The following is a 26312-nucleotide window of genomic DNA, read 5'->3' as shown; positions in this document are numbered from 1 at the left end:
ATCAATAGCTTCAGCACTTAATTTCATAACTATGACTCCATTGTATTTTTTTAACAAAATTCAAAATAATCCTGACTTAAATTTGTCTGATTCTGGAAATTTTCATATATGGTCAACCCCCTTTATCCATGAATTCTGCATCTATGGATTCAGCCATGGATGGAAATTTTTTGAGGGAAAAAAACTGCATTTGTACTAAACATGTATAGACATTTTTCCTTGTCATACTTCATAACCAATAGTTTAGCAACTATTTACATTGTATTAGGTGTAAGTAATCTAGTTATGATTTAAAGTATACAGGAGGTGATGTGCCTCGGTTACATGCAAATACTGCATCATTTTATAAACTTGAACATCTGTAGATTTTGATATCCACAGGGTGGGAGGGGTCTTGGGACCCATCACTCAGGGACAACAAGGGATGATTGTATATCCAATGTAACACCTCATTTTTATTATGAAACTTTTGGTGACTCCTTTACCTTTTTAGAATTTTTTTAAAGCTTTTATTAAGGTTAGATACATATCATGTTAATTATAGTCTCTTCCTTTCCCAACTCATTGTACTGTCTGGCCATCTCCATTAAAGGCAATGACCACAAGTGTTTCCTTTTTAAAGGACAGTGTATTTTTATTAGAAACAGCCTCCTTAAGGAAACATCATGCCCATATCACCTACCTTCTGGAGAAGTGGTTCCCCAGTACACCCACCAGTATTTTTAAACAGTGCCTCTAGTGTACTGTATGAGGTCCTATCCCCCTCTGCTTTCTCTGAAGCGTTTACTGTCACTTAGCCTATCCATGGTTCAGATACAGAGATAAGGAGCATGGATCGGGAAGTCCATTACCAAAATCTGAATCTGGCTTCTGTTACTTAAAAGTTGTGTGATATGGGGAAAACTACTCAAGGTTATTTTTTTCTTTTTTATTTGTTAGACCAGGATTGAACCAGGTACCACTAAGCCATAATCCCAGCCCTTTTTAGTTTTTATGAAAGAGGGTCTCACCAAGTTGTTTAGGGCCTGGTCTTGAATTTACAATCCTCCTGCCTCAGCCTCCCAAGTTACTGGGATTACAGGTATGCGCCTAGCCTCAAGTTTTCTGAGTGAGTGATAACAACACCTAATAAATGGCCCTTAGGAGGAGTATATGAGATAGTGCGATGTGACTTTTGCAGAATGTATGGCATAGAAACAGAAATTGTTACTATCGTTACCATTCATAAATACCTCTACCACCATTTATTTAAATATGCTTAAGTCTCTGTGAAGGTGGCCTCATTTTCATTTCAATTCTTCTTCCCAACTCTATCCACAACCCTCTCCTTCATACTTTCTTCCTCTCATTTCTAACCCTCCACAGTTATATTTCTCACCACTTCTGTGAAACTATTTCCAGCAAAGTAGTCTCCTCATTAAATATAGTTCTTAGTAAGGATGTCTATTAATTTATATGAAGAATACAAAAACATTTTAAAAACAAGAGTTAAAATAAAATCTCCACAATTTTAAAACCCACATACCTTTGATTTTAAACATAACTTTGAACCTAAATTCTCCCATTTTCTTAGACTATTACATCAGAAAATGTAACAGGAAAATAATTCAATGTTCTAAAAAAAAAAAAAAATCACAACTCAATTAAGACACAAAATGCTTTGTCTTTTACTAATTTCCTCAGCATACTTTAGATGGTATACTTTTTAAAACTATTTTTTAGTTGGAGATGGATACAATACCTTTTTTAAATTTTTTAAAATAATTTATTTTGATTCATTGTAAACAAATGGGGGTACAACTTGTTTCTCTGGTTGTACATGAAGTAGAATCGTACCATTTGTGTAATCATACATGTACATAGGGAAATGATGTTTGTCTCGTTCTGTTATTTTTCCTTCCCCTCACCCCTCCCACCCCTCTTTTTCTTCTACACAATCTATCCTTCCTCCATTCTTGCCTCCCTCCCAACCCTCAATACCTTTGTTTTATTTATTTTTATGTGGTGCTGAGGCTCAAACCCAGAGCCTCACATGTGCTAGGCAAGCACTCTACCACTGAGCTACAACCCCAGCCCCTAGATGGTATACTTTTAAGGGAATTAATGTGAATCAACTTTTGGAATCATAAATACATGACAAATGTTACAACTTCTATGTGAAAATTTGGTAATTAAAAAAAATTACAAAGTAAAAATATTAGTAAAAACATGCATAATTTTGCCTTTAAAATTTTTAGGATTGAAAATTAAATGATACATAAAACATTGATTCTGAGAGTAAATAAATATATTCATAGTATAGTAACTGAAGACAAGGAATCAATTTTTCATTAAGAATAAATTTATGACAAGAAGAACTTAATTGTAAATTTTGCCTTGTTCATTTTTATCTCTTAACTTTCAGAATTCAAGTTTTTAATCAACCCAAACAAAGCAGAGTCATGGAACAGCTGAAACATTCCTACACACTGGCATCACATTCAGGGGCAAAAAGTCATTTCAAGATCTATGAGCACTCCTACTCAAGGAACCTTTCCCAGAAATCAATAGGACCACTCTCCCACAGTGCAGTATTATTAGTAGTATTATAGTCAGTTTTTTGGACAGAAAAAATGGATAGGCTGTCATGGAGGAAGCCAACTTAACCACTGGTTATTGCTACCTCTGCCCTGAATCAGGCACCCAACACGAGGATTAAGTGTGGGGGAAAGAAGAGTAATCAGAAATCCAGGCCAGAGGAAGAAGCACTTTTCCCTATTATGTACAGAAGTGCATAATGAGCTAGCTATCGCCTTGGACCTACCTAACAAGTAAAAAGAGGCTGGACAGTAACTAAGTGACTGGGGAAGGTAAAGAAATTAACTTCTACTTAGTACCTATTCTATACTTAGTGGTACCTATATTCTTGGTACCTACAGAAGTATAATAAAAACTTTTTTTTTATTTTACATTATTTTACATAATTCCCTTTAATATCTTCTTCTCTATTGTAAGATTATTATTCCCTATTACATAAATGAGAAAACAAACCACAGACTCAAGTATATTACCAAATAATTCAACCTGAGTTTTTCTTAGGTTTATCTTTTGTGACAAAGGTAGAGATGTATTCAACAACACAAGACAGTCCTAGAGTAAGAAAGATTCTTTGGGGTTCATAATTTACTTCCTTCTAGGTATTTTCAGAATGGAATAAATACCTGTTAAAAGGTAGGTTAAGAACACCACAGCCTGGAGTCTAATAATCCCATGAGTTAGGCCTGCAATGCATTTTTTGTGTTCTTTTCCCTCTTTAAAAAAAAATCGTGTGCTCTTTTCCCTCTTTAAAAAAAAAAAGTTGTTAAACTCTTTTAAAAAATTGTGTTCTTTTCCTTCTTTTCAAAAAAAAAAAAAAAAAAGAAAAAAGAAAGAACACCCATAGCTTGTTAAGACCTCAGATATCCAATCTTAGCAGCAGAATATAACACAAGCATGTCATGATTAACAAAATTAGAAATCTGAGATACTTGAGAACCATATGGATTAATGACTAAACAAAGCCATCATACGACATGTGTTATTTTGAAATAAAATGTCTCTAAATGCAATTGGATAGAAATTAAGATCATCATCATGCTCCAGTTTCCTTAAAAGAATAATGACTATTTTTGAGAGCAAATTTTACCAATGTGTAAGCATTATTCTTTGTTCTCTAATTACAGTGTCTCTCTCACCTGAGGGTGTGTTCATCAAATTCTGCTGCACTGGTGGACTGGTGGGGGCTGAAACATTCATCTGAGACAGCATGGCCTTCCTGGGGTCTTGCCATGTTGTAGTCTGATCAATGTGACTGAGACAAAACAAACCACTGCATTAGATTAACAAATACAATGCCCTAAAAACAACAAATCCCCTATCAAAACAGCAGATATGAGGACTAACAATCAATTATTTCACTGCTCCCACCCTTCCTCTGCAATGTTTCTTCATCCTTAAATCATTCAACATTGGCCTTTTAGATTTTTTTAAGTCCAAGATTTGAAAAAGTTATGTCTGGAATTTTAAGTGAAGAAAAATAATCCTTTGTTTAGTAGACAATTATTTCTCACTTCTAACTTAAAAGATTAAAATGCAGTTTGTAAATTAAGCATCTAAACAGTAATCATATGACTAAAAGAAACTCAAGATCACAAGAAACTCACCCACTCTTTTCTCCTAAAGCTAAGATCGTCATATATCATTTTTAGGTCTAAAATACCTTTTTAAAAATAAAACAAAAAATAAAAACAAAACTCTGAAAGTCTAATTATAATAAATATTCCAGTGCCAAAACAATTTAAAACTTCATCTACAAGTTTCCATTTTCTCCTGTGATTTGAGTAACAACATACCCCTATATAAAATTTGTTACTTGCTAAACATTTCCTCCATATTGAGAACTTACTGTAAAATATATGTATCCCCATAAAATTAGGGATTAAAACAGCTAAAGACTCTGAAACATAAACTACAAGGCATTTAGCAGAGTGTCTGGTATATGGACTTTGAATAAATAGTTTTCTTTTTCCAGCAAAGATTCATTGTTTCAGTGAAACAAAAACTACAAATATTATACAAATGAAGCTACCTCAAAATTAATTCCAAATAATAGTCAGAAAAGTACTCAAAGATTTGTACATAAGGTTCTCTTTAGAATCATTTTCAACAGCAAAAATTTGAAGGCCAGTAAATTTCCAATGATAGGGGATCAGTTAAATAAATATGTTTACATATGATGGACTATGCAGCTATTAATATTCTGGAATATTTAACATGAAAAACAACTGTTTTTTAAAAGTAGGTTATATAATAGTATGTACAGCATAAAGTTAATTGTTAAAGAGAATACACAGAATACACACGTATGGAAAAGAAACAAACAACAAAGAAAAAAAGAGTACCTGTGTGCAGTTAAAGTATATGACAAAAACCAACATTAAAATGTTTTATCAGTGTTTATTTCCAAATGGTAAAATCATATTACAATTCTACTGTGCTGGAGATGTAGGTCAGCTGTAGAGGGCTTGCCTAGCATGTGTGAGTCCTGCTCACAACCTGTGGCACAGCAAATATAAATAAAAATCAAGTAATAAATAAAATTAAGCAATAAAATAGAACTCTGTTTTGCTAGGGTTTTCTATTATGAAATCATCATGAACTCATTTTTTAAATGGGAGAAAGAAATGAGGTCGTTTTCTAAGATATTAAAATTTTAAATCTAAGTTTTCACTTTCTGAGTCATCCCATGATAAAATAACCAAGGAAATCCTCAAGAAATTACACTATCATTAACTATCTGGGGATGGAACTAGAATTCTATCTCATTAATAGCATTATTTTATCCTTAGCATAGTAAGAAAGGATCATAGACTCAGAATAGGTCTTAGAGTTGAAGAAGAGTTCTTTCAGCTACTCGGCAAGCAGAAAAGGGATGAATTAGGAAGGATTTATATACTCAGGAATGACAATAGTACCTGTCACTTTAAGGCTATTACAGAACTATAAATGTCAAGAAAAAATATTTATTTATGAAGTATGCAATTTCTCCTCCCAGCATCTCTTTTTTTCAGTGGCTGTATCTGCTTTGTAGCAGCAGCACTAGATTTTGTTCAGGACTAGACAATACAGGCAATACTTTGTTCAAGTTTTGTTATCTAAACACCTTATTCTCAAAGACCAAGTTTTCATCAAGTTCAGTGGTATGTTCCCCCTGCCTTTCAATTTCCATGTGAGCCAACTGCCTCTAGACACATCACTTAACAAACTGTAGGAACATTTTCCCCGCAGAGATTGGGATTAAATCTAGGGTCTTGTGGATGCTAGTTAAACCCTACCACTGAGCTACACCCACAGGCCCCCTTGCTTATTTTTAACCCCCCCCCCCAATTCTTCTGAGACACTCATGAAACAATGGCACATCATCATCCTTACTGTTGAACTGTAGTCGTGGGGAGGTAAGATTTCAGGTGGCATTCAATGGTTTCCCCACCAATTTGATGGCAATTAGAGTATTGTGACTTTTCCTAAGATCCAGAATGCCTGTGTGTTGAAGGTCCAGGTTTGAGTTTCATGGAACTTACATCTCACAGGAGGATAATAAACTCTTTAAATATTTCTATATACTATAGACTTAATTAACTAGTAGGATCATGCAAAGTCATTGTTTGAATGATTTATTTTCAGAATTTGTCTTTTGGGGGGTTTCTACATTTTCTAAGTCTTCCAATATGAAAGACCAAATTATACAGTGTGAAAGATACAAAAATCAGTAGGGCAAGGTGACTATACACAGGAGTGACTGCTGCTGAATGTAGAACTTGGTCCAAGTACAGCTGAGTGAGTTTTATCAGTCAGTATGTTGTTTCCCAACATTAGCTACTCTAGAGTGAGATCACAGGGTTTATCTTGATCTTATATTCAATTGCCCTTTCTTTCACAAAATAGTAGCAGAGAATAATTTATTTACATATCTTCAAAGGAATGCAGAATTTCACTATTATCAATTAGACTATTCTTAGGAACAAGATAAACTAATCCTAATTATTTTCTACTTTTAACTCAAAATACTGTTTTATAAGACAAGTAGTAAACTCAGAGTAGGCTTAGACAACCTATGTTGCTTTAAAAAAATCCTTTATGTAAATCAACAGTGTTGTCAGCTATACACACTTAATATCAATCTTTGATACTTTGGGGACATCTGCTGTTACTTCCTGAAGCTCCTCAGTTAATCAATCTCCACATAAGACCTGATTTCTACTTAACTTTTTTAAAGACCCAGGTGGCTAGAAGAACCTCCTGTGGAAAAGTAAGGCAGACATAACTCTAGCTCTGCCAATGACAATCTAGACCTAGAGTCCAAGTTTTATCAATCTGCTTCATTTTTCATTTTCAGTGCAATGGGACTAACTTAGCTGGACGTGCTGTGCCCACCTGAAATCCCAGCAACTTGGGAGGGTAAGGCAGGAAGATCACCATGTCTGAGGCCAGTCTCAGCAACTTAGCAAGACCTTGACTCAAAATAAAACACAAAAGCACTGGAGGCATAACTCCATGGTACAGTGCACCTGGGTTCAATCCCCAGGAAAAAAAAAGGGGGGACTGACTTACTATTTCCTTACTTCCCAGGGTTATGAGGATTGAATTCAGTAACATATTTAAAAGCAACTAGGACTATGGCTCCTGGTATACCAAAGTCCCTCGGTTTTCCTGACTTCATTCCTTGGCTAGCTCAACATTTAGAATAGGAAAAACTCTATGGTGGATGGGCAAAGAACATGTTTAAGAATAAGAGTTCATTTAAGGGAGATAAGAGATCCAGGGCTCTAAGAGCTTTAAAAGGAATTTGGTTTTCATTTGGTAAGTGATAAAAAGATGTTTTAAGTAGACACTTCAGATTTTGATGCAGGGAAAAGAAACTGTTTCTGAATGATTAGTTCAATCTACACAAAGCTATCTCTTTAGAGTTGGGAATAAACAGCAAGTGTAGACATACTACCTCCTAGAAGAAAAGTTATAAAGTAGGTTGAGAGTAAAAGAATAATCTCATTCCTATAACCAAATGTCAAGATATTAATTGTTGGAAACTTCTCTGAACAAATATTTAACTTAAGCCAGAAGATGGTCAACCCTGTCAATTTAAATCAAGGCAGAGAATAACATTTCTAAGTACCAGCTACAGCTCATCCCAGTAAGTTCTAAAACTGCAAATTCTTGGCTGTTTTATTTTCAAGTACTGAATCCATAACTCTTATTTATGGGACATAACGTAAAGGAAAATGGGTTTATAGTAACAGGAAAATGTTGAGATTTTCTTACATGTATCCTCAAATTTTAGGATCAACTTTATGCTGCTAATTTGTGAAAGTACCACAGAACTAAGGTAAAGTTAGCAAAATAAAATTTAGTGATTAATGTTGATTCTAAAAGTATGATAAAGGTTGCAAACCTCAAAGAATGGATAACTAACAATTCTCTTATACCAGTTACTAGGGCCAGCAGCATTGGTACCAGAAAGCTTGTCAGAACCACAGAACATCAGGCTCCATTTCAATGCACTGATGAAGATCTGCAGTTTAATAAGATTCACAGGCAATTTGTGCATTAAAGAATGAGAAGAACTGCCTTAGAGACTTTTTTTTTTTAATTTTTACAGACTACGTTTTGATTCATTGTACACAAATGGGGAACAACTTTTCATTTCTCTGGTTGTACCCCATGTAGATTCACACCATTTGTGTAATCACACATGTACACAGGGTAATGATGTTTGTCCCATTCCACCATTTTTCCTTACCCTGCCTCCTCCCCTCCCTCATTGCCTTCTACACAACCCAAAGTTCCTCCATTCTTCTCTTACCCACCACCTGCCCCATTATGTATCATCATTAACTTATCAGAGAAAACATTTGGCCTTTGGTTTTTTGGGATTGGCTTATTTCACTTAGCATGATATTTTCTAACTCCATTTACCTGCAAATGTCATAATTTTATTCTTTTTATGGCTGAATAATATTCCACTTTGATATATACCACAGTTTCTTTACCCATTCATCTACTGAAGGGTATCTAGGTTGCTTCTACAATCTAGCTATTGTGAACTGAACTGCTATAAACATTGATGTGGCTGCATTACTGTAGCATGCTAGAGACTATTTTGAGATTTGCTCAACTACACTGTTTTTAAAAAGGATGAAAAATTCCTGGAGGATAAACACTATGTACATAAATAACTGTATGTTTTAAAATATTAGACATAAAGAGGGCAGAATTAATAATTTAAGGTAAGGATCCTCTCAAATTTTCAGTCTGTAAAATAATGCAAACTTGGTCAATATTCTGAACTGGTACCAGTTCTGTTATAAATATAAACCTAACTATATTGGATGTTTTATCCCCTTTTCATAGTTTACTTTTGAAAATATCTTTCTTCTAAACAACAAAACTTGCAAAGCCTATTTTCACAAAATACCAGGAACATAATTTTCTATTATTTGTACCCTCGAACAGCTAGTTCTTCCCAATTCTGCTAAGATTCTGTGACGTTTGATAAGAATTCAATAATTATCACATATGAACTTTATGAACAGAAACATTTTTAAAATGCAGCTATCAAGTGCTGAAGTTCCTAACACACCTTTAAGACTTTCTCCATTGTACTGCTAGAGGAAAAATGAAACCAAAACCAAAACCAAGACCAAGCCAAACCAAACACTTCTAGCAAGAGCAACCAGCTCAGACACCATGTTAAATACACCTTTGTGAACTCATCTTTGCTGCCTACATTGGTAATTTTGGCTGTACTATGGGCATGATTTGAAATTTCTAATTTTTTCCAATGATATAAAGATAAAATGAAAGAAATGTGCTCTGCTTTTATGACAGAGACTTGAGGCAACCAAATCACCCTCACCCAGAGGGTAAAAAAGTGAGAAAGTTACATAAGACCACAAAACTTAACTAGCCAATAGAAATCAGTGACCAAATTTTAGATTCTTTTTTATTAAGAAAAGTTTATTTGACTTTAAGGAAAACAATGTTAAAGTTGGAAAACTAAGAATACAAAATGGGTGTGAAAAATGTTTTAATTTTAAACTTCTATTATTGCTGTCTGGCCCTCAAAATACTATGATGGCAGTATTGGGAGTGGGCAGTCAGCCCAGATTTACTGTTCACTTATCAAGCCCATGTTTGTTGTGCAAGTGTTATTTATAGAGTCACATGCTAGAGGCTGTTCCCAAACCAGCTAACCATACACGCTTAATTGACTCTATGAACAATGATGCATTGTTCAATTTAATCCTTCTATGAGCTACAGTTCCTAAGCCACAACCATATGCTTTTTATATCTGTATATGTCTATTATGTACTATTTTAGAACCCTCAAAAAGTTCAGAGGTATGCACACAGTGTAATTCCTTAATAAGGATGAGACAACTTACATACTTTGCCTCTATGATAACAATTTTTGTATCACCAAAAATCAAAATCTTAAACTGAAATTTAAATGACTAGGCCATTGCTAAATGTGAAATAAAATTAGAAACAAGGGTAGGCAAAAACATTAAAAACAAATATGACAACTGATCATACTCTGCAAATTACATACCACATTGACTAGCCTTAAATAAAATTTAATATTTGCTCACAAATTGAAAATCAGCTTAATTACAATTTAACCATGTTGCCATTTAAGAGTGTCATGCTTATACACATCTCCCCTTGGGAATGATTTTTCCTTAAGGAAGGAATGAGGATAGAGCAGTCATGAGAATAATGCCAAAACTCAAGTCGAGACTTCCTGAAACACATACACCGTTCTCTACATCTTGAACCCAACTGACTTTTATCTGAAGTTATATTCAATAATGTTCTCTTCATAATGCCATAAATGACTAAGACCATTTCTCCCCCTAAAGTTCAAAAACTGTATTTTTCCTTTTATGATACAGAAAATGACAGATGTCACTTACTATAATGAGAACAGAAACCAGAAATCAACACTTTTTTGATTCCCAAAAATGTCTATATAGCTCCTTTTGTAAGCCACCTTAGAGGAAAAAAAAAAACAAATGCCAAAACTACAAAAAAGAGCTCTGAAAATTTTTAAATGTCAGAAAGTCTACCATAAATGTCATTCAAAACGTGGTCCTCAAACACAGCAGAATTCTCTGGGAGGGGTTTGGGGTGTAGATTAACAGTAGAGCACCTGCCTAGTACTCATGAAGCCCTAGGTCTGATCCCCCGTACTCCCTTCTCCCCACCCTCAATTTCCTGTAAGACTTAGTTCATGGGTACTTTGAAAAACAGCAAAATTAAAGATTAATCAACCTAACAATTTTAAATGTTCACTCACAATCTGAGACCCTTAAGAACAATAAGACATTTATTTACCCAAAAGAGTAAGATTAGGGCCGGGCACAGTGGTTTATACCTGTAATCCCAGAGGCTCCACATGCTGAGGCAGAGATCGAAAGCTCAAAGCCAGCCTCGCAAAAGTGAAGCACCAAGCAACTCAGTGAGACCCTGTCTCTAAATAAAATACAAAATAGAGCTGGGCTTGTGACTCAGTGGCTGAGTGGCCCTGAGCTCAATCAATCCCCAGTACCAAAAAATAAAAATAAAAAAGAGTCAGATTAGGAATTCAACCACTTCTAAAGATGGTTCTCATAATCCATTGTTTTGCTTAAACTGATATTCCTGAGCAAATACTGTTTAAATGAAGCTACAAGTCAGATATCAAAAAGAGAATTTTTTTAATACAAGCTAAAGACCCTGGCAGTCTCATCTTCTCATTTTATAACTGTCTATCTAGGGGTTATAAACCCTGTGAAGACATGGGAACAAATGTGTTGAGTACCAACTCCGACCTAATTTGCCATGACATGACTTAGGCCTAAGGCCTTCAATAAAAGACCAGGAAGGAAGACAGGTTTAGGCAGTCAAACAACGTTATAATCAGCTTTCTGTGGCAACATCAGTCATCAGTGACTTCCAAATAAGGATCTGTTCAGTTTTCTGGCTCGTGTCTACTGTGAAGGAATCAGTTAGTTACAAACCTGGAACCACATCCATTGCATATTTATGGCTATATTCAAATTATCAACACATTGGGGCTTAACAAGTTACAAATAAATAACAAATTAATGTAAAAGAGGTGATAGAATCACTTAGGTCAATTAAAAGTTACTGGTGAAAATAATAAATGAATAATTTTTATACAAAGGACTACTGCAGATGGTTGGCCTAAAGTGTGTATTATGTGCAAGGGTAGAGGAATTCTTTTTCATGGCCAAGAAGTCATCCAACATTCTTCATTCCGTTGAATACTTCTGTACGATCACATCATTCTGCCTTTTTTGCTTGTTTGTTTTCCTTTTTAAAGAAAATGAATGCTAGACACTCTTCCAAACCAGATTTATAGGCCTGGCCTACTTAGAATAAATTAGTGGTCTATCAACACTCAATTTTAAATACAGATTAAATGAATTTTAAAATTCATTTTAAAAGAGAGAGAGAGGGGCTGGGGTTGTGGCTCAGTGGTAGAACGCTTACCTGCCATGTGTGAGGCCCTGGGTTCGATCCTTAGCACCCCATACAAATAAATAAGTAGGTAGGTAAAATAAAGGTTCATTGACAACTAAAAAAACATATTAAAAAAGAGAGAGCGAGGAGAGAGAGAGAGAGAGAGAGAGAGAGAGAGAGAGAGAGAGAGCGAGCTGAGTATGGTGGTTCATGCCTACAATCCCAGCTTCTCAAGAGGCTGAGGCAGGAGGGTTTCAAGTTCTAGGTCAATCTGGGAAGTTCACCAAGACCCTGTCTCAAAATAAAAAAGAACTGGGCTTGCAGCTCAGTGGGAAAGCATCCCTGAGTTCAATGGTACAATGCCCAGGAAGGGAAAGGGGAAATGGGCAGGGAGTGTGGTGAAGGGAGAGAAATTCTTTTCTAAATTCTTCAGTTCACCAGAATCAGTACATTTGTTCAGGCAGACAACCAGGATTCAACTTGCTTTTATTATTGCAACTAAAATGTAATCCTGTCAAAAGTACAATTAACAGTTTTCTTCTTTGAATCTTTTTTGTAGCAAATAACTACAAAATTCAATTATACTATGAAATACACTCACCTTTCTGAGGGAGTTTTATGGATAATGGTAGAAAAATCTTACAAAGAGTCCAAGTCATAGTCATTAAAAAGAAATTAATAAAAAGGTGATTCTGTAAAGACTAAGTAACATGATCACTTAGAGACAGTCTCAATCAATGAAAGAAACATGCTAACAGTTTGAATCCTCAATGTTTCCTAAAGTATTGCCCATGTTTCTGGTTCTTAGGGATATATATATTTTTTAAGTTCCTTTTATGGACAGAGCATTTCTCTAGTCTCTCATTAAGATGACAAGTACATATAACCCCAAGCAGGAAGACTGCAAGTTCAAGTTATTTTGTTTCAAAATAAAAAAAGGCTGGGGAAGTAGCTTAGTGGCAGAGTACCCCTGTGTTCAATCCCCAGTACTATTTTTTTTTTTTAATTAAAAAACAAAAAAGAAAGCAAATAAAAAATACCAAATACCCAGTAACTAACCAAGAAGAAAACCAAGCTCTGGAAATCTAAAGTGAGTAAAAGAACTGTTTACTAGACTGAAAAACACATGTCTAAAGGGAACAAATGTATTAGGAGTTTCAATGAAATTTTCTTTAACAATTCTCTTTTTAGACTGATTCTTTACTAATTTATCAGAAAATTCTTGGATTTTGAGGTGAAAAGACCAAAATACTTAAAGAATTTTTAAAATTTCTTTGAATTCTTTAAAGAAAAAAGAAAAAGAAAACCTTTCTACTAGAGTTTTTGTTAAGATATTTTGTCCACTATGACTCTGATGAGGAAGAACAGAGTGGTGGAGATAGCAGTTGACTCTTGCCCATTATGAATTACTCATATCTGTGACATTGTAGAACGTTTTGGTCACTACTGCTGAAATAATATAGCAGTTACACAAGACTAGGCCTAATTGGACTTGGAATAACTCAATCAAAAAATATGAAGACCAAGTGGAGATGTGATTAAAATCACATCTGGAATACCAAGGATTAAACTCAGGGACACTCGACCACTGAGTCAGATCCCCAGTCCTATTTTGTATTTTTATTTAGAGATAGGGTCAAAACTGAGTTGCTTAGTGCCTCACTTTTGCTAAGGCTGGCTTTAAACTCATGATCCTCCTGCCTCAGCCTTCTGAGCAGCAGGTTTACAGGTGTGTGCCACTGCATCTGGCAAGATTCTAAAATTCTTAGAATGTGAAAAACACTTCATACCTCAAGAAAAACTCCAACTACTAATCACTATTTCATGTCTCCATGCCTTTGCTCATAGTTTCTCTTCAATTCCTTTCCTTCCCCACTCCTCTCAGAAGTCTTCAAAACCACCTCAATGTCCACTCTTAAAAGGCTTGCCTGGGGGCTGGGGTTGTAGCTCAGTGGTAGAGCGCTTGCCTAGCCTGTGTGAGGTACTGGGTTCAATCCTCAGCACTACATTAAAAAAAAAAAAAAATTAAAATGAATAAATAAATAAAATAAAGGTATTGTGTCGATCTATAACCGAAAAAATACAAAATTTTAAAAAAGACTTGCCTGGTAAGGTTGTAGGGAAAAAGGCACACTTGTACGCTGTTGGTGGGACTGCAGACTGGTACAACCACTCTGGAGACCAGTATGGAGATTCCTCACAAACTAGGGATAAAACCACCATATGACCCAGCTATTCCACTCCTTGGTATTTTCCCCATAAGATCCAAAATTGGAATCAACCCAGTGCCTGTCAATAAAGGAATGGATTAAGAAATGGTGGCACGCACACGCACGCGTGGGAACACACACACACACACACACACACAAATGGAGTTCTACTCAGCCATAAAAAAGAATGAAATTATGGCATTTGCCAGCAAATAGATGGAAGTGGAGAATATCATTCTAAGCAAATGAAGTCAAACTCAAACTCAAAGGTTGAATCTTTTCTCTCAAATGCAGAAGCTAAAGTAAAATAAAGGAAAGAGGGAGAGAAGCATAGGATAACAAAGATAAAAGGACAATCAGTAATGTGGAAGATCTACAGGCAGAATGGAGGGATAGGTAAGGGGAGGCTATTCTAAAAAATCATGTTATATGCATATATAAATATACTACTGGGAACTTCACCTTTATGCACAGGTAGAAAGAACAGGAGGAAAAAGTGGGGAGCATGACTGAAATTGAATTCCATGCATGTGTGAGTCTGTTGGGATGAACCCAACTACTATGTATCACTATAAAGCTCTAATTTAAAAAAAAAAAAGGTAGTTTGCCTGAGCTCTCCCAGTCCCCACTGAGCCCCTAACAGATTGAATGCAATGTTCTCACTGGTGTTTCACAGAAATTTCTTTACAGAGCTACCAACTAGCAATGGATCAAAGGGTTATACATATAGTCCTTTAACCACAACTATATTATAAGCTTATTAACACTCAGTACTGTGTATGATATACATTCATACATGTTTTAAGAACAAATAAGGACATTCATGAAATTTTTCTATAGATTTATGAAGCTCTATGAAAGTTCGAGGCATTGTGAAAAAAAGTATTATACTAGAATAAATCCTAAGGCAGTGAATACAACTAAGGATCTGAAATCTTTATTAGTATTAGGCCAAACTAATTTCTATTATATGAATAATTTCAGATACATAAATTAAGACAGAACCATCTTTATCAAAAGGGTTTTTATGGCATTAGCCAAGAAGCATGGGTAGGGGTCTCAGTATTTGTTAGAACTTAAGATTTCGGAAACATACACCCATATCCACAAATTAGGAAAATGACAAACAAAACTGATGTTTTTTATACAATTGAAGATGTCCAAATAAGCAACATGACAAATAAGTTTCTGTAGCTGCAAAAGATGAGCAAGAGTAGAAAAGGGGGGAGAGAGCAAAACAAAATAAACAAAAAAATCCCTGCTAGTTCAGACATCCTCCAAAACCATGTAAAACCTCCAGGGAAATCATCAACAGGAAGCAATAATCTGTTTAGGCCTGTCTTATAAAACTTTCTTAATGACTTTAGTCATTAATGACTTTTCCAAAAGACTTATGGTAGTTATAGTGTTATTTGTCATCCAATTATTGAAACACTCAACTTTCTAACACTACACATAATATTAGGTATAGGAGAAACAAAGATGAATAGAAATATTTCAGTTATGAGGGATTCAAAGCCTACTATGGGACAACTGTTTGGTATAGCTTATCTCACCATCAACCTTCATCAATAAATTTCACTTTCCTTTCTTTTGTATTATGGGCGGCACAGAATATCAACCTCAAGCCATTAGTTGAATAGGAGGGGGGGAAAAAAACCCAACCCCATAATATGCATACAAGTAGTTAAGGTTTTGCTTTGCAGAATTTCAGTTATGTGAACATTAACCTGGCTCAACAATCTTCCTTTTGATGTACAGACAGGTCGATATGTAGTTTCGCTTACTTGCAAGGGGAATATATTCCTCACCCACAGTGGATGTCCAAAACCACAGATAGCATTCAGCCTGGTTTTTCAATCCCTTTTTTACCTTAATTTGAGCAGTTATCATGCACACTGGCTTAAACTCTTTGAGGGGACAACAGCAAAACTAGCTGGAAATTCTTTCTTCAAATTGCATAGATTTCAGAAGATTTATTCTTATTGGTTCTAGCAATCTCAGCATATTTTTTTTTCCTATTAAGTCAAGAACTTTTTTACCTTTTCACTTACAAGAAGTACTTTACAGATTCTCTTGGGCATATCTGAATTGCTGACATCACTACTCTAGCAAGCTGGGCTGTTATTAAGTAAGGGTTACTTTGATACTGTGATGCTCTGATACTGAAATGGCTATTATTGACAAATAGCATAGATGTGCTGGGAAAAATACAACTGATACCTAGGGGATGAAGGAATGGGACAGCAAGAGATTTCATCATCCTACTTAGAAGAGTATAAAATTGAAAACTGATGAAATTCTGGAATTTCCATTCAATAATTTTGGACCACAGGGGCTGGGGTTATAGCTCAGTGGTAGAGCACTTGCCTAGCATGTGTGAGGCACTGGGTTCGATTCTCAGCACCACATGTAAATAAAGAAATAAAGATCTATCAACATCTAAAAATGTTTAAAAAAATGTTTTGGGACCACAAGTTGATCATGGATAACTGAACCAGCAAAAGGAAAACCACAAGCAAAGGGGACTACAGTAGTAGCCCAATGTTACATCACAATGTTTACATCATTCATCTTACTTCATCCCATCACGTAAGCACTGTATCATCTCACAACATCACAAGGATGAGTTCAGTACAATCTGGAGACGCCTCATATTCACCATACCTTCATGAGTGTATTACATACTATTATAAAAATAATTATTCTAATATTAGTTATTGTTAATCTCTGCCTAACTTACAAATTAAACTTTATCATAGATACATAAGTATAGGGAAAAAAGTAGTATATGTGTGTGTGTGTGTTTCAGTTTTACTTGCAGTTTCTGGTATCCACTGGGGGTCCTGGAATGTATTCCTGTAGATAAGAGGAGACTGCTATTATTTCCAAAATGGGTTGTTAATATTTCTCTTTAATTAACCAGAGACAACACAACTTCTACTAATTGATGAAGACCCTAAAATATATTCAGATCACTCAATTTTTCCCTAGGCATAATTTGAATCTTCTGAATCATTTAATGGCTGAGTTTGATGATTAAGCCAATACAAATAAAAATTGCTGCAATCAAAGTGCAAACTATATAGAGGAATATGATGTTAGAACTAGAAGGAAACTTGGAGGCCAGCAGACCAACTGTTTTGTTTTATAGATGAGGAAACAGTCATTTATCTAAGTGCTTGCAATGAGACTGTAACACACATTTTCTGATTGAGTAGCACAGCTTTCCTTAGGCAAAACACAGACTGGCATCTCAAATTAGAGTCTGGTCTACAGAGACCAGAGTGAAAGGTGCAAGGGTATTTTCTGTCACTAGCTCAACTGTAACACCAACGTTACTGGCAGATGCATCTACAACTACTTCGATGCCAATGACTCAGATGTTGAAAACAACTCAGAACAAAGCCATTTCGTTAGCATCTTAAAGCTAGTTCTTCATTAGGTGAGAAATGCTTACTGAAGACTATATGCAAACCTGATGGAATACAGTAATACTTTACTTATTCAGGTCATCAATAAAAAAGAAAACATAATCCCCAAAATTCCTTCACAAAAGAAGGGACCTCTTCATTTGGATGCCAGTTGTGTGGTATTTACTATTGTTTCTAATCTGTTGTCCTAACTATAGGGAAAACATCCAGCAATTACACTTAGGCCTCTTCTTTTTACTCCTGGATACAATACTGTGTTCAGTAAGGCTGTCTGGTCTTAGTTAAGTGGACTGTGATACAGTGTTTCCAAGTGGAGTGCTCTTCTCCACCATTTAGTCCAATCCTCCTCACTCACTCTGGAGGTGGTACTCGTGATGGTCATTAAACCATGCCTGAGGTCATGACACTAGTGGGTGGCAGAGCCACAACTAGAAATCAAGTCTCTATCAACCTTCTGTGTAATGACAACAATGGCAACAGGTTAAAATGGCAAAGTCACAGGGGAGATATATTCAGGATGTATAAATCTCCACTAAGAAGGAGCACCCTGGGGAGCCCCAACACTACAAAAAATACTTTGTGAGAAAAAAGTGTTTAACTACTCAGGGTTCTTATTGCACTGTTATCCAGCATCACCTTGTCTATCTAAATACACAGTAAAGTGATGCTTATATGATACACCTATTCAGATGTTTAAGACATAAGGGCACTTCCTGAAGAATATTTATAGGTTCTGAACTCCATGAACATCACACAGAAAGAGGCAAGAGTTCAAAATTTTCACAGTGAATATTAAATTTGGTTTAAAAAGGTAAGGAAGGACTTGATTAGACAGACATCCCTCCAAAGAACATACAGAAAAGGTCAATATGCACATAAAAGATGTTCAATATCACTAGCCACTAGAGAACTGCAATCAAAAAAAAAAAAAAGGTAGGGCTGGGTGTAGCTCAGTGGTAAAGTACTTGCCTAACGTGAAAGACCCTGGGTTCAATTCCCAGCACCACAAATTAAAAACAAAAGGAAAGCAAGAAAATATCTCACAAGATACAACTTCATAACCATTGTGATACCTACTATCAAAAACTATGGAAATTAAGTGTTGGCAAGGATATGAAGTCACTGCAACCTTTGTGCACTGCTGGAATATAAATTGGTACAGCCATGTGAAAACAGTTTACTTAAATAAAAAAAAAAAAAAAAAAAACAAACATAAATCACCACATAATCCAGCAATTTTACTTCTATGTATACACCCCAAAGAACTAAAAGCAGAGACTCAGATCCTTACACACCAATGTTCATAGCAGCATTATTCACAACAGCCAAAGATAGAAACAAAAGATCCATCAATAAATGAATGGATTAGCAAAACTGATATGAGTATAATGGAATTCAGCAATTAAAAAAGAAATTAAAGTGTACTACAGAAAAGGACAGATACTGTGTTATTCTACTTATATAAGATACCTGGTTAGAAAAATTAATAGAAAGTAGAAAAAAAAGTTACCAGGGGCTAGGGAAAAAGGAAGAATGAGGAATTATTATTTAATAAGTACAGCATTTATATTTGGGATGATTAACAACTTCTGGAGATGGATAGTGGTAATGGCTGTGTAACAGTGAATGTACTTAATGCCACTGAATTGTGTACTTTAAAATGCTAAATTAACGTATCACAGTTTTTTTGTTTTGTTTTGTTTTGTTTTTAAGATAAATAAGCTAATCATGCAGACTACATGTTTCTTTTTCCTTCACAGCTAAGACCTGGTGAAAATCTTTCTAAATGTGCTATCAAACCACATTTTCAAACCTGTCTTCCAAGAATTGTAACAAATGGAATTCAAAACTAGTTACTGCCTTATAGGTATGGGGAATATTCGAAGAAAATCAAGATCTCTGCACAGCTGCTACTGACTTCATAAATCCATCTGAATCCACTGGAAGATCTGGGCTTTGGCAATTATAAGCATTTACAAGTGAGGCAGGAGAAACTCCAGAGGAACAAAGGCTGGGCCATAACCAATGAGCTCTAGCCACAAAACTAGAATGACAAGCAGACCAGCCTTGTGAACAATCAATAATGGGATATGCTCTGTTTCGGTAAAGGCTTCTGGCTTATTTCATATTCCAAAGGCACAATCTTAATTGGTTCTGGAAATAACAGTACAAGTCAAATAGAATATTAAGCTGTACTGGATGGGAGACTGGGTACACAACCCTATGACACTCCTACACAATCATTAAAATTAAGCAGTAAGAGTCTGGGTGTAGCTCAGTGAAAGTGCATTATAATCCTGGATTCTGATTATAATAAAGAAAAAAAAAGAAAGAAAAATCAAGTAAACATCTCCTAAATGGAATCCTAAGCCATTAAAAGTGACAAAGACCAAGTACACTTTAATTAAAGTTTGATAATTTCATTAAGGTAAAGAAAATAAAATTTTACCACACCATGATTACAACACAGTAAAATGCTATTTGGTTACATGCATTTTCCTAAGGAAATACAACAGAAAAAAAAAATTCACCTGTCTATGAATTTTTCATCATTTGCAGTTCTATTACATTTTTTTTTTTTAATTTTGTTGTAGATGGACACAGTCCCTTTATTTTTTTTAATGTGGTCCTGAGAATCGAACCCAGTGCCTCACGCATGCTAGGCAGTGTTCTACCAATCACTGAGCTACAACCCCAGCCCTCTATTACTATTCTGAATCTAAGAAATAAAAAATGTTTTCAGAATTTAAAGCATAAATTAAACCAATATACACACACATTTTTTTAAGTTACTAGAGGCCATAGCAATTCCATAAACATTGTGAGAACAAAAATAAATAATACAAAATACGATTGTAACAAAGTAAGTTGCAAATTGACCCTCTTTAGGATACCACCCAAAAGGAGACAAATATTTGAGTGTAACTGTTAGTAATCAAATAAATTATGTAACTCAGGCTTAGCAAATAAAGCTATTTGCCATTAGATTTTATATCTCAACAACTTGCTACGCCAGGACAGCTGAGTACTATGCCATCATTTTAAAAGCTCCACAATACTGAATGGCAACACTCCATTCAACCAAGATCAAAACTTTTGGAGACTTTAGACGAACACAAGGGAGTCTAAAACGATACCCCTAATTTCTGTGTAAGAAGTGAGTACAAGTGGGGGAGTAGCTGAGGGGTAGAGCACATAGTTATTATGCCTGTGGCCCTAGTACACAAAGATCCCCAGTACACAAAGAAAGGAAAGGAAGGAGAAAGAGGAGGAAGGAAGAAGAGAAAGGAAGAGGAGGGGAGGAAAGGAAAAGATGAGAATAGTGCATTGTTCCCAATCTCTTAGGCAAATACTACTAGAGGAGTTGAAATGTATCCTCCAGTGATCTATATCCTTCATTTATGTAACTAGTTAATGAAGAATGGTCCCTGAATATCTACTATGGGCAAAGTTATCATGTGGATAATATGTAGGTATTAGCATAAGAGAGATTCAGTTCCTAACCAGAGTCCAAAATCTCAACACAACAAGGGTTTCAAGGAAATAACTTTCCAGTGTTCCCTCTCAACCAACCTCTGGCTTAATACTCACTCTGAACCCCTATTTCACCAGTTTGTTACCCTCTTGCAGATATGCTATTAACTTCTATCCACCACAAAGTTCATATTAATCTTGTTCCTTCTCCCTGAAACAAACCGTGCCTCTTCTTTCTTTTATCCTATTCTGGCTACAAAATACATCTTGTTCAGGAAGTTGTAAATGAACTCCACTGGTAGGTGATCTATCTAAATGTGCTAGGGTTGTACAGTTTATTAAATACTTTTAATTTGTTGCTTTACAAAAACAATCTGAAGTTTTCCTCTATATCCTCCAGAATGGCATTTTGCTCAGAGGGGTCACTTTAATAAACCTAAAGAACACTTACTTTAAACATAACCAAGTACATCTTTCCTCTCTGCTTCTCTCTCCTACACACTTGCTTTTCCTCCTCTGGCTTTCCACTCTCTCTAGCACACGCCCTTTCTCTTTTCCTCTCATTTTCTCTCTTACCCTGCAGGGAGACACTCTGTTTGCCTTGCTAAATTCCCCTATGTGATTTCCCAAAAAATAAATAAATAAAATAAATTATAACCAAGTAAAACTACAAAATAAGACATAATGAGGTAAAAGACAATATATTAGAATACCACAAAGAGAATAAAAAGGTCATACTGTAATAGGATCTATCATAACCTGCTAATGGGAAGACAAACAGTTTAACTTTACTGGAGAGTTGTTTGGCAATATTCAGACCACAAGGCAAACCGTTGAAAATAATATGACCAACATGTTATTAATGAGTAATGAGATAATTATTTATTTGTTCTTTTGGCCTTCCTATGTTTTCCAATCACCCCCTCCCCATTAAATCTGTGCAATAAAATATATAATTTTAATTCATTTTTAAAAGTGAATTGATAAAATGACCAGAATGGACAAAGATGAGCTAAGGCACTTGAGACATTGGGTAGAATGTCCAGAGAACAGTTAAGAGCCTATTTTAAAAACATACCAAATACTCATAATGGTTCTAGTGCTATCTGGTTACCCTCAAACTGAAACCATACTGGGTATCATTAACTCAGTTTCTTAAACTTGCTACGTTAACACCAACCAGAAACCATCAACATGAACACACAGACTTACTGCTAAACCATGTAGGCCTCTAGTTGTAGGTCTTGATTTTTCAGTTCTATGTGATATACAAGATAATGAATCCAAACCCATTCTCCTTCTAAAGAAACACAAGCTGTTATGAATGTATACTTATTTCAGCTTTCAATCAATGATCTTAAGCTCTTCAAAAGCCCTAAACCCATATATTTAGAGGACATATTGTTACTTGCTGCATAGAGATCAAAACTGCAGTCTCCCTTCCAAATCATCACCAAAAATACCAATTCCCAAGTTTAACAAGTATCAATTGAGGTTATGAAAAGAACAAGAGGATAAGAGGTGAGGAAGGAGGAGGGAACTGCTAGGGAGTGATATTGGTCAAATTATATTGTTATATATGTATTCTGTTCATGTACGAATTATGTAAAAAGAGTCCCATCAGCCCAATACAACCTATAATGTACTACTTAAAAAGGGGGGGGGGGGAATTAAAAGTAAAAAAAAGAAATGAACAAGAATTTAAGCAGAGTTCAAAATTCTTAAGGTATAATACAGACCATACTGTGCTAATTATTCTAAGTAACCAAGGGTAGTCAACTTAATACAGACAAAATTCACAAAGATATCTTTTTGTTTTTTTGGTACTGAAGATTGAATTCAGGGGCACTTTACCACTGAGTTACCCCCAGTTCTTTTTATTTTTAATTTTGAGGCAGGGTCTCACTAAGTTGCGCAGTCTGGGCTTGAATTCAAAATCCTCTTGCCTTAGGCTCAGGAGTAGCGGGAATAATAGGCATGAGTCACCACACCCAGCACAAAGAGGCTTTTATAATCTTTTCTAAAGCTTTATTTTACCAACATTCCATACTAAAATAATTTTTCAAACCTACATAGTAAACACTGTTCATTTTATTTCATTATCATTCTAACTTCTCTAACACTACACCAATTTTTAAAGGGATTTTTTAATTAAAATTTTTTATTTTTACAGACTACATTGATTCACTTATATATAAATGGGAGTACAACTTTTCATTTCTGTGGCTGTACACAATGTAGATTTCACACCATTCATGTAATCATATATATACATAGGGGTAATTACTGTCTGTCTCATTCTACTCTTTCCTTCCCCCACGCCCGCTCTCGTCCCATCTTCCTCATACACCAATTCCAGTAGTTCCTCATTTGGTTGCTTCATTCTTTCCTCCCCCACCACCCCTCCTCATTATGTATCGTCATCCTACTTATCAGACGAGCTGTATTCAGTCCTTTGCTTCTGGGGCTTGGTCTATTTCACTTAGCATATTTTCCAACTTCATTCATTTATCAGCAAATGCTATAATTTTATTCTTCTTTATGGTTGAGTAATATTCCACTGTGTATACATACACCACAGTTTCTTTATCCATTCATCAATTAAAGGGCATCTCGGTTGGTTCCACAATCTAGCTATTGTGAATTGAGCTGCTATGAAAATCGATGTGGCTGCATCACTGTGGTATGCTGATTTTAAATCCTCTGGGTATAAACTGAGGAGTGGGGATAGCTGGGTCAAATGGTTGGTTCATTCCAAGTTTTCTGAGGAATCTTCATACCGATTTGAAGAGTGGCTGCACCAATTTGCAACTCCACCAGCAATGTATGAGTCCTACATCAATTTTTTAAAGTCCATGGTACAGTTGGTAAAGAAAAACTTGTGGCTCATATTAAATATAATTATTTATATAAACATATAAGATTATAAACTTTTTGATAACAGCTGTTGAACATCAACCAGTTGCATAGGAAGCAACAGATAGCAAATGATTTTTAGGGTAATTCAGTGCTACAAGAAAAGAATGGTTGAAAAAAAATACTTTCTAAATACCCTAAAAATAAAAAAATAACACCACAGATGACTTGATTGTTTAGAAATCATTCCTAAAGGTGAAGATTCAATGCTGAGGTTGAATTCTGCCTGAGCTTTTTATTGAATCAGATCAAATAATTTCTTCTCCTTGAAATACTTGAATTTACTTTCCACGTCTGTAAACTGAGATAATGCCCTTCTCCTTTAAGAATAAAAGAGCTCCAAGTTAGACCATTTTCTGCAGAATCCAGATTAATTTCAGCAGTTCAATTTTGTAATTTGAAAAGGTGGAAGAGACCTAAAAGATCATCTTACCAACCTTCATGCCCTAGTATGTATAGCATGTGCACATAGGAACTTATTGTATCTCCTGTATCTCTCTGTATTATCAGAATAGCTATTAAAATTTATATCTAAAGATGACTAATGGAGTGATGCATTACACAGCAATATAAAACTTCATGAGGTTGTGTGTGAGAAAGATTAAATGAGAAATGCAACTAAAGCAAAAAGCATATATTAGCTAAATAAATGTTGAAATATATCTTATGTTTATAAGCATGGACTCTGGTGCCAGACTAACCCAGCTAAAATTCAGTGTTTGCCACCTATTAGCTACATAAATTTGGTTGAATTATGCCCTAGTGTCCTCATCAATAAAATGGCAACAAAAGAGTTACTGTGAACATTCACTTAGTTACTCCAGATAAAGTAACTTATCCTAGTAACCTGGCATATACTAAGCAGTCAATAAATGCTAATTATTATTGTTGATATATTTCAGAACTAATCATGCACTTGAAAATTGCCCAAAATATAATAAAAGACAACAAAGAGATCAAAAGTTCCAAAAGAAGGGCAACCACAGAAAAAAACATCAATTCTCTATACCAGATTAGAGATTATCTTAGTCAAAACTAAGATCACATGAATTTTAAGTACCCTAATGTCAGAGGTTAAAATGTGAAAAATATACACATTAGAACTGAAAAAAATGCTATAGGATAAAAAGTTAATGCCACAAGAGAGGTTCAAATATTATCAGTACATATTACAGGAAAAACAAATGATACTATCTGAGCTAGAGTTAAGCCTTAAATCTTAAATGATAAATGAAAATTCTTGATATAACTAATTGAACTAACAACTGAATTTTAATTAACTACTTGGGTCAGATTAAGAGGTCTTCTATTCTCTTTTAATTAATTTTTTAATTTGTTCTAATTTGTTTTATGTGACAGTGCATTTATACATTTTGATAGACCATGCATAAATGGAGTGTAATCTCTTTTATTATATATATTGTAGGATCACATCAATCATGCAGTCGTATATGTACATGAGGTAGTAATGTTTGTTTGATTCTACTACCATTCCTACCTCCATACTCCTTCCCCTTCCTTTACTACCCTCTACCTAATATAAAATAACTATTTTTCCCTGACCCTTGACCCCTTATTGTGAATTAGCACTCACATATCAGAGAAAACATTTGGTCTTTGGTTTTTTGGGTTTGGTTTATTTCATTTAGCATGATATTCTCTAACTCCATCCATTCACCAACAAATGCCATAATTCCATTCTTCTTTAAACCTGAGTAATATTCCATCAAGTACATATACTTATATATATGACATTTTCTTTATCCATTCATTGCTGAAGGGCATCTAGGTTGGTTCCATATTTTTGCTATGGTGAATTGAGGTGCCATAAATACTGATGTGGCTGCATCACTGTAGTATGCTGATTTTTAAGTCCTTTGGGTATAAACCGAGGAGTGGGATAGGTGGGTCAAATGGTTCCATTACAAGTTTTCTGAGGAATCTCCATACTGCTTTCCATAATTGCATTCCCACCAGCATATGGAGTGTACCTTTTTCCCCACATCCTCGTCAATACTTACTGTTGCTTGTATTCTTGATAGCTGTCATTCTGATGGAGTAAGATGAAATCTTAGAGCAGTTTTGATTTGCATTTCTCTAACTGCTAGAGAAGTTGAACATTTTTTCATATATTTGTTGATCAATTATATATCTTCTTCTGTGAAATGTCTGTTCAGTTCCTTGGCCCATTTATTGATTGGGTTATTTGTCTTTTTGGTGTTAAGTTTTTTGAGTT

The 26312-nt window shown here is 35.1% G+C and overlaps 1 protein-coding gene across 12 annotated transcripts in view; it reads right to left on the bottom strand.

Moving 5' to 3' along the window:
- Positions 1–26312, bottom strand: part of YAP1 (Yes1 associated transcriptional regulator) — a 117401-nt gene that overhangs the window by 62892 nt on the left and 28197 nt on the right. For all 12 annotated transcript variants that reach the window (XM_079101979.1, XM_079101968.1, XM_079101970.1 and 9 more), the window contains exon 3: positions 3714–3829. In XM_079101979.1, the coding sequence (XP_078958105.1) occupies positions 3714–3829 (116 nt within the window). The remainder of the gene's footprint in view (positions 1–3713; positions 3830–26312) is intronic.

The sequence above is a fragment of the Sciurus vulgaris genome (assembly GCF_902686455.1).
Source record: "Sciurus vulgaris genome assembly, chromosome: 11".
NCBI lineage: Eukaryota > Metazoa > Chordata > Mammalia > Rodentia > Sciuridae > Sciurus > Sciurus vulgaris.
The sequence above is the reverse complement of the archived record's forward strand: the minus strand, read 5'-3'. Positions and strand labels throughout refer to the sequence as shown.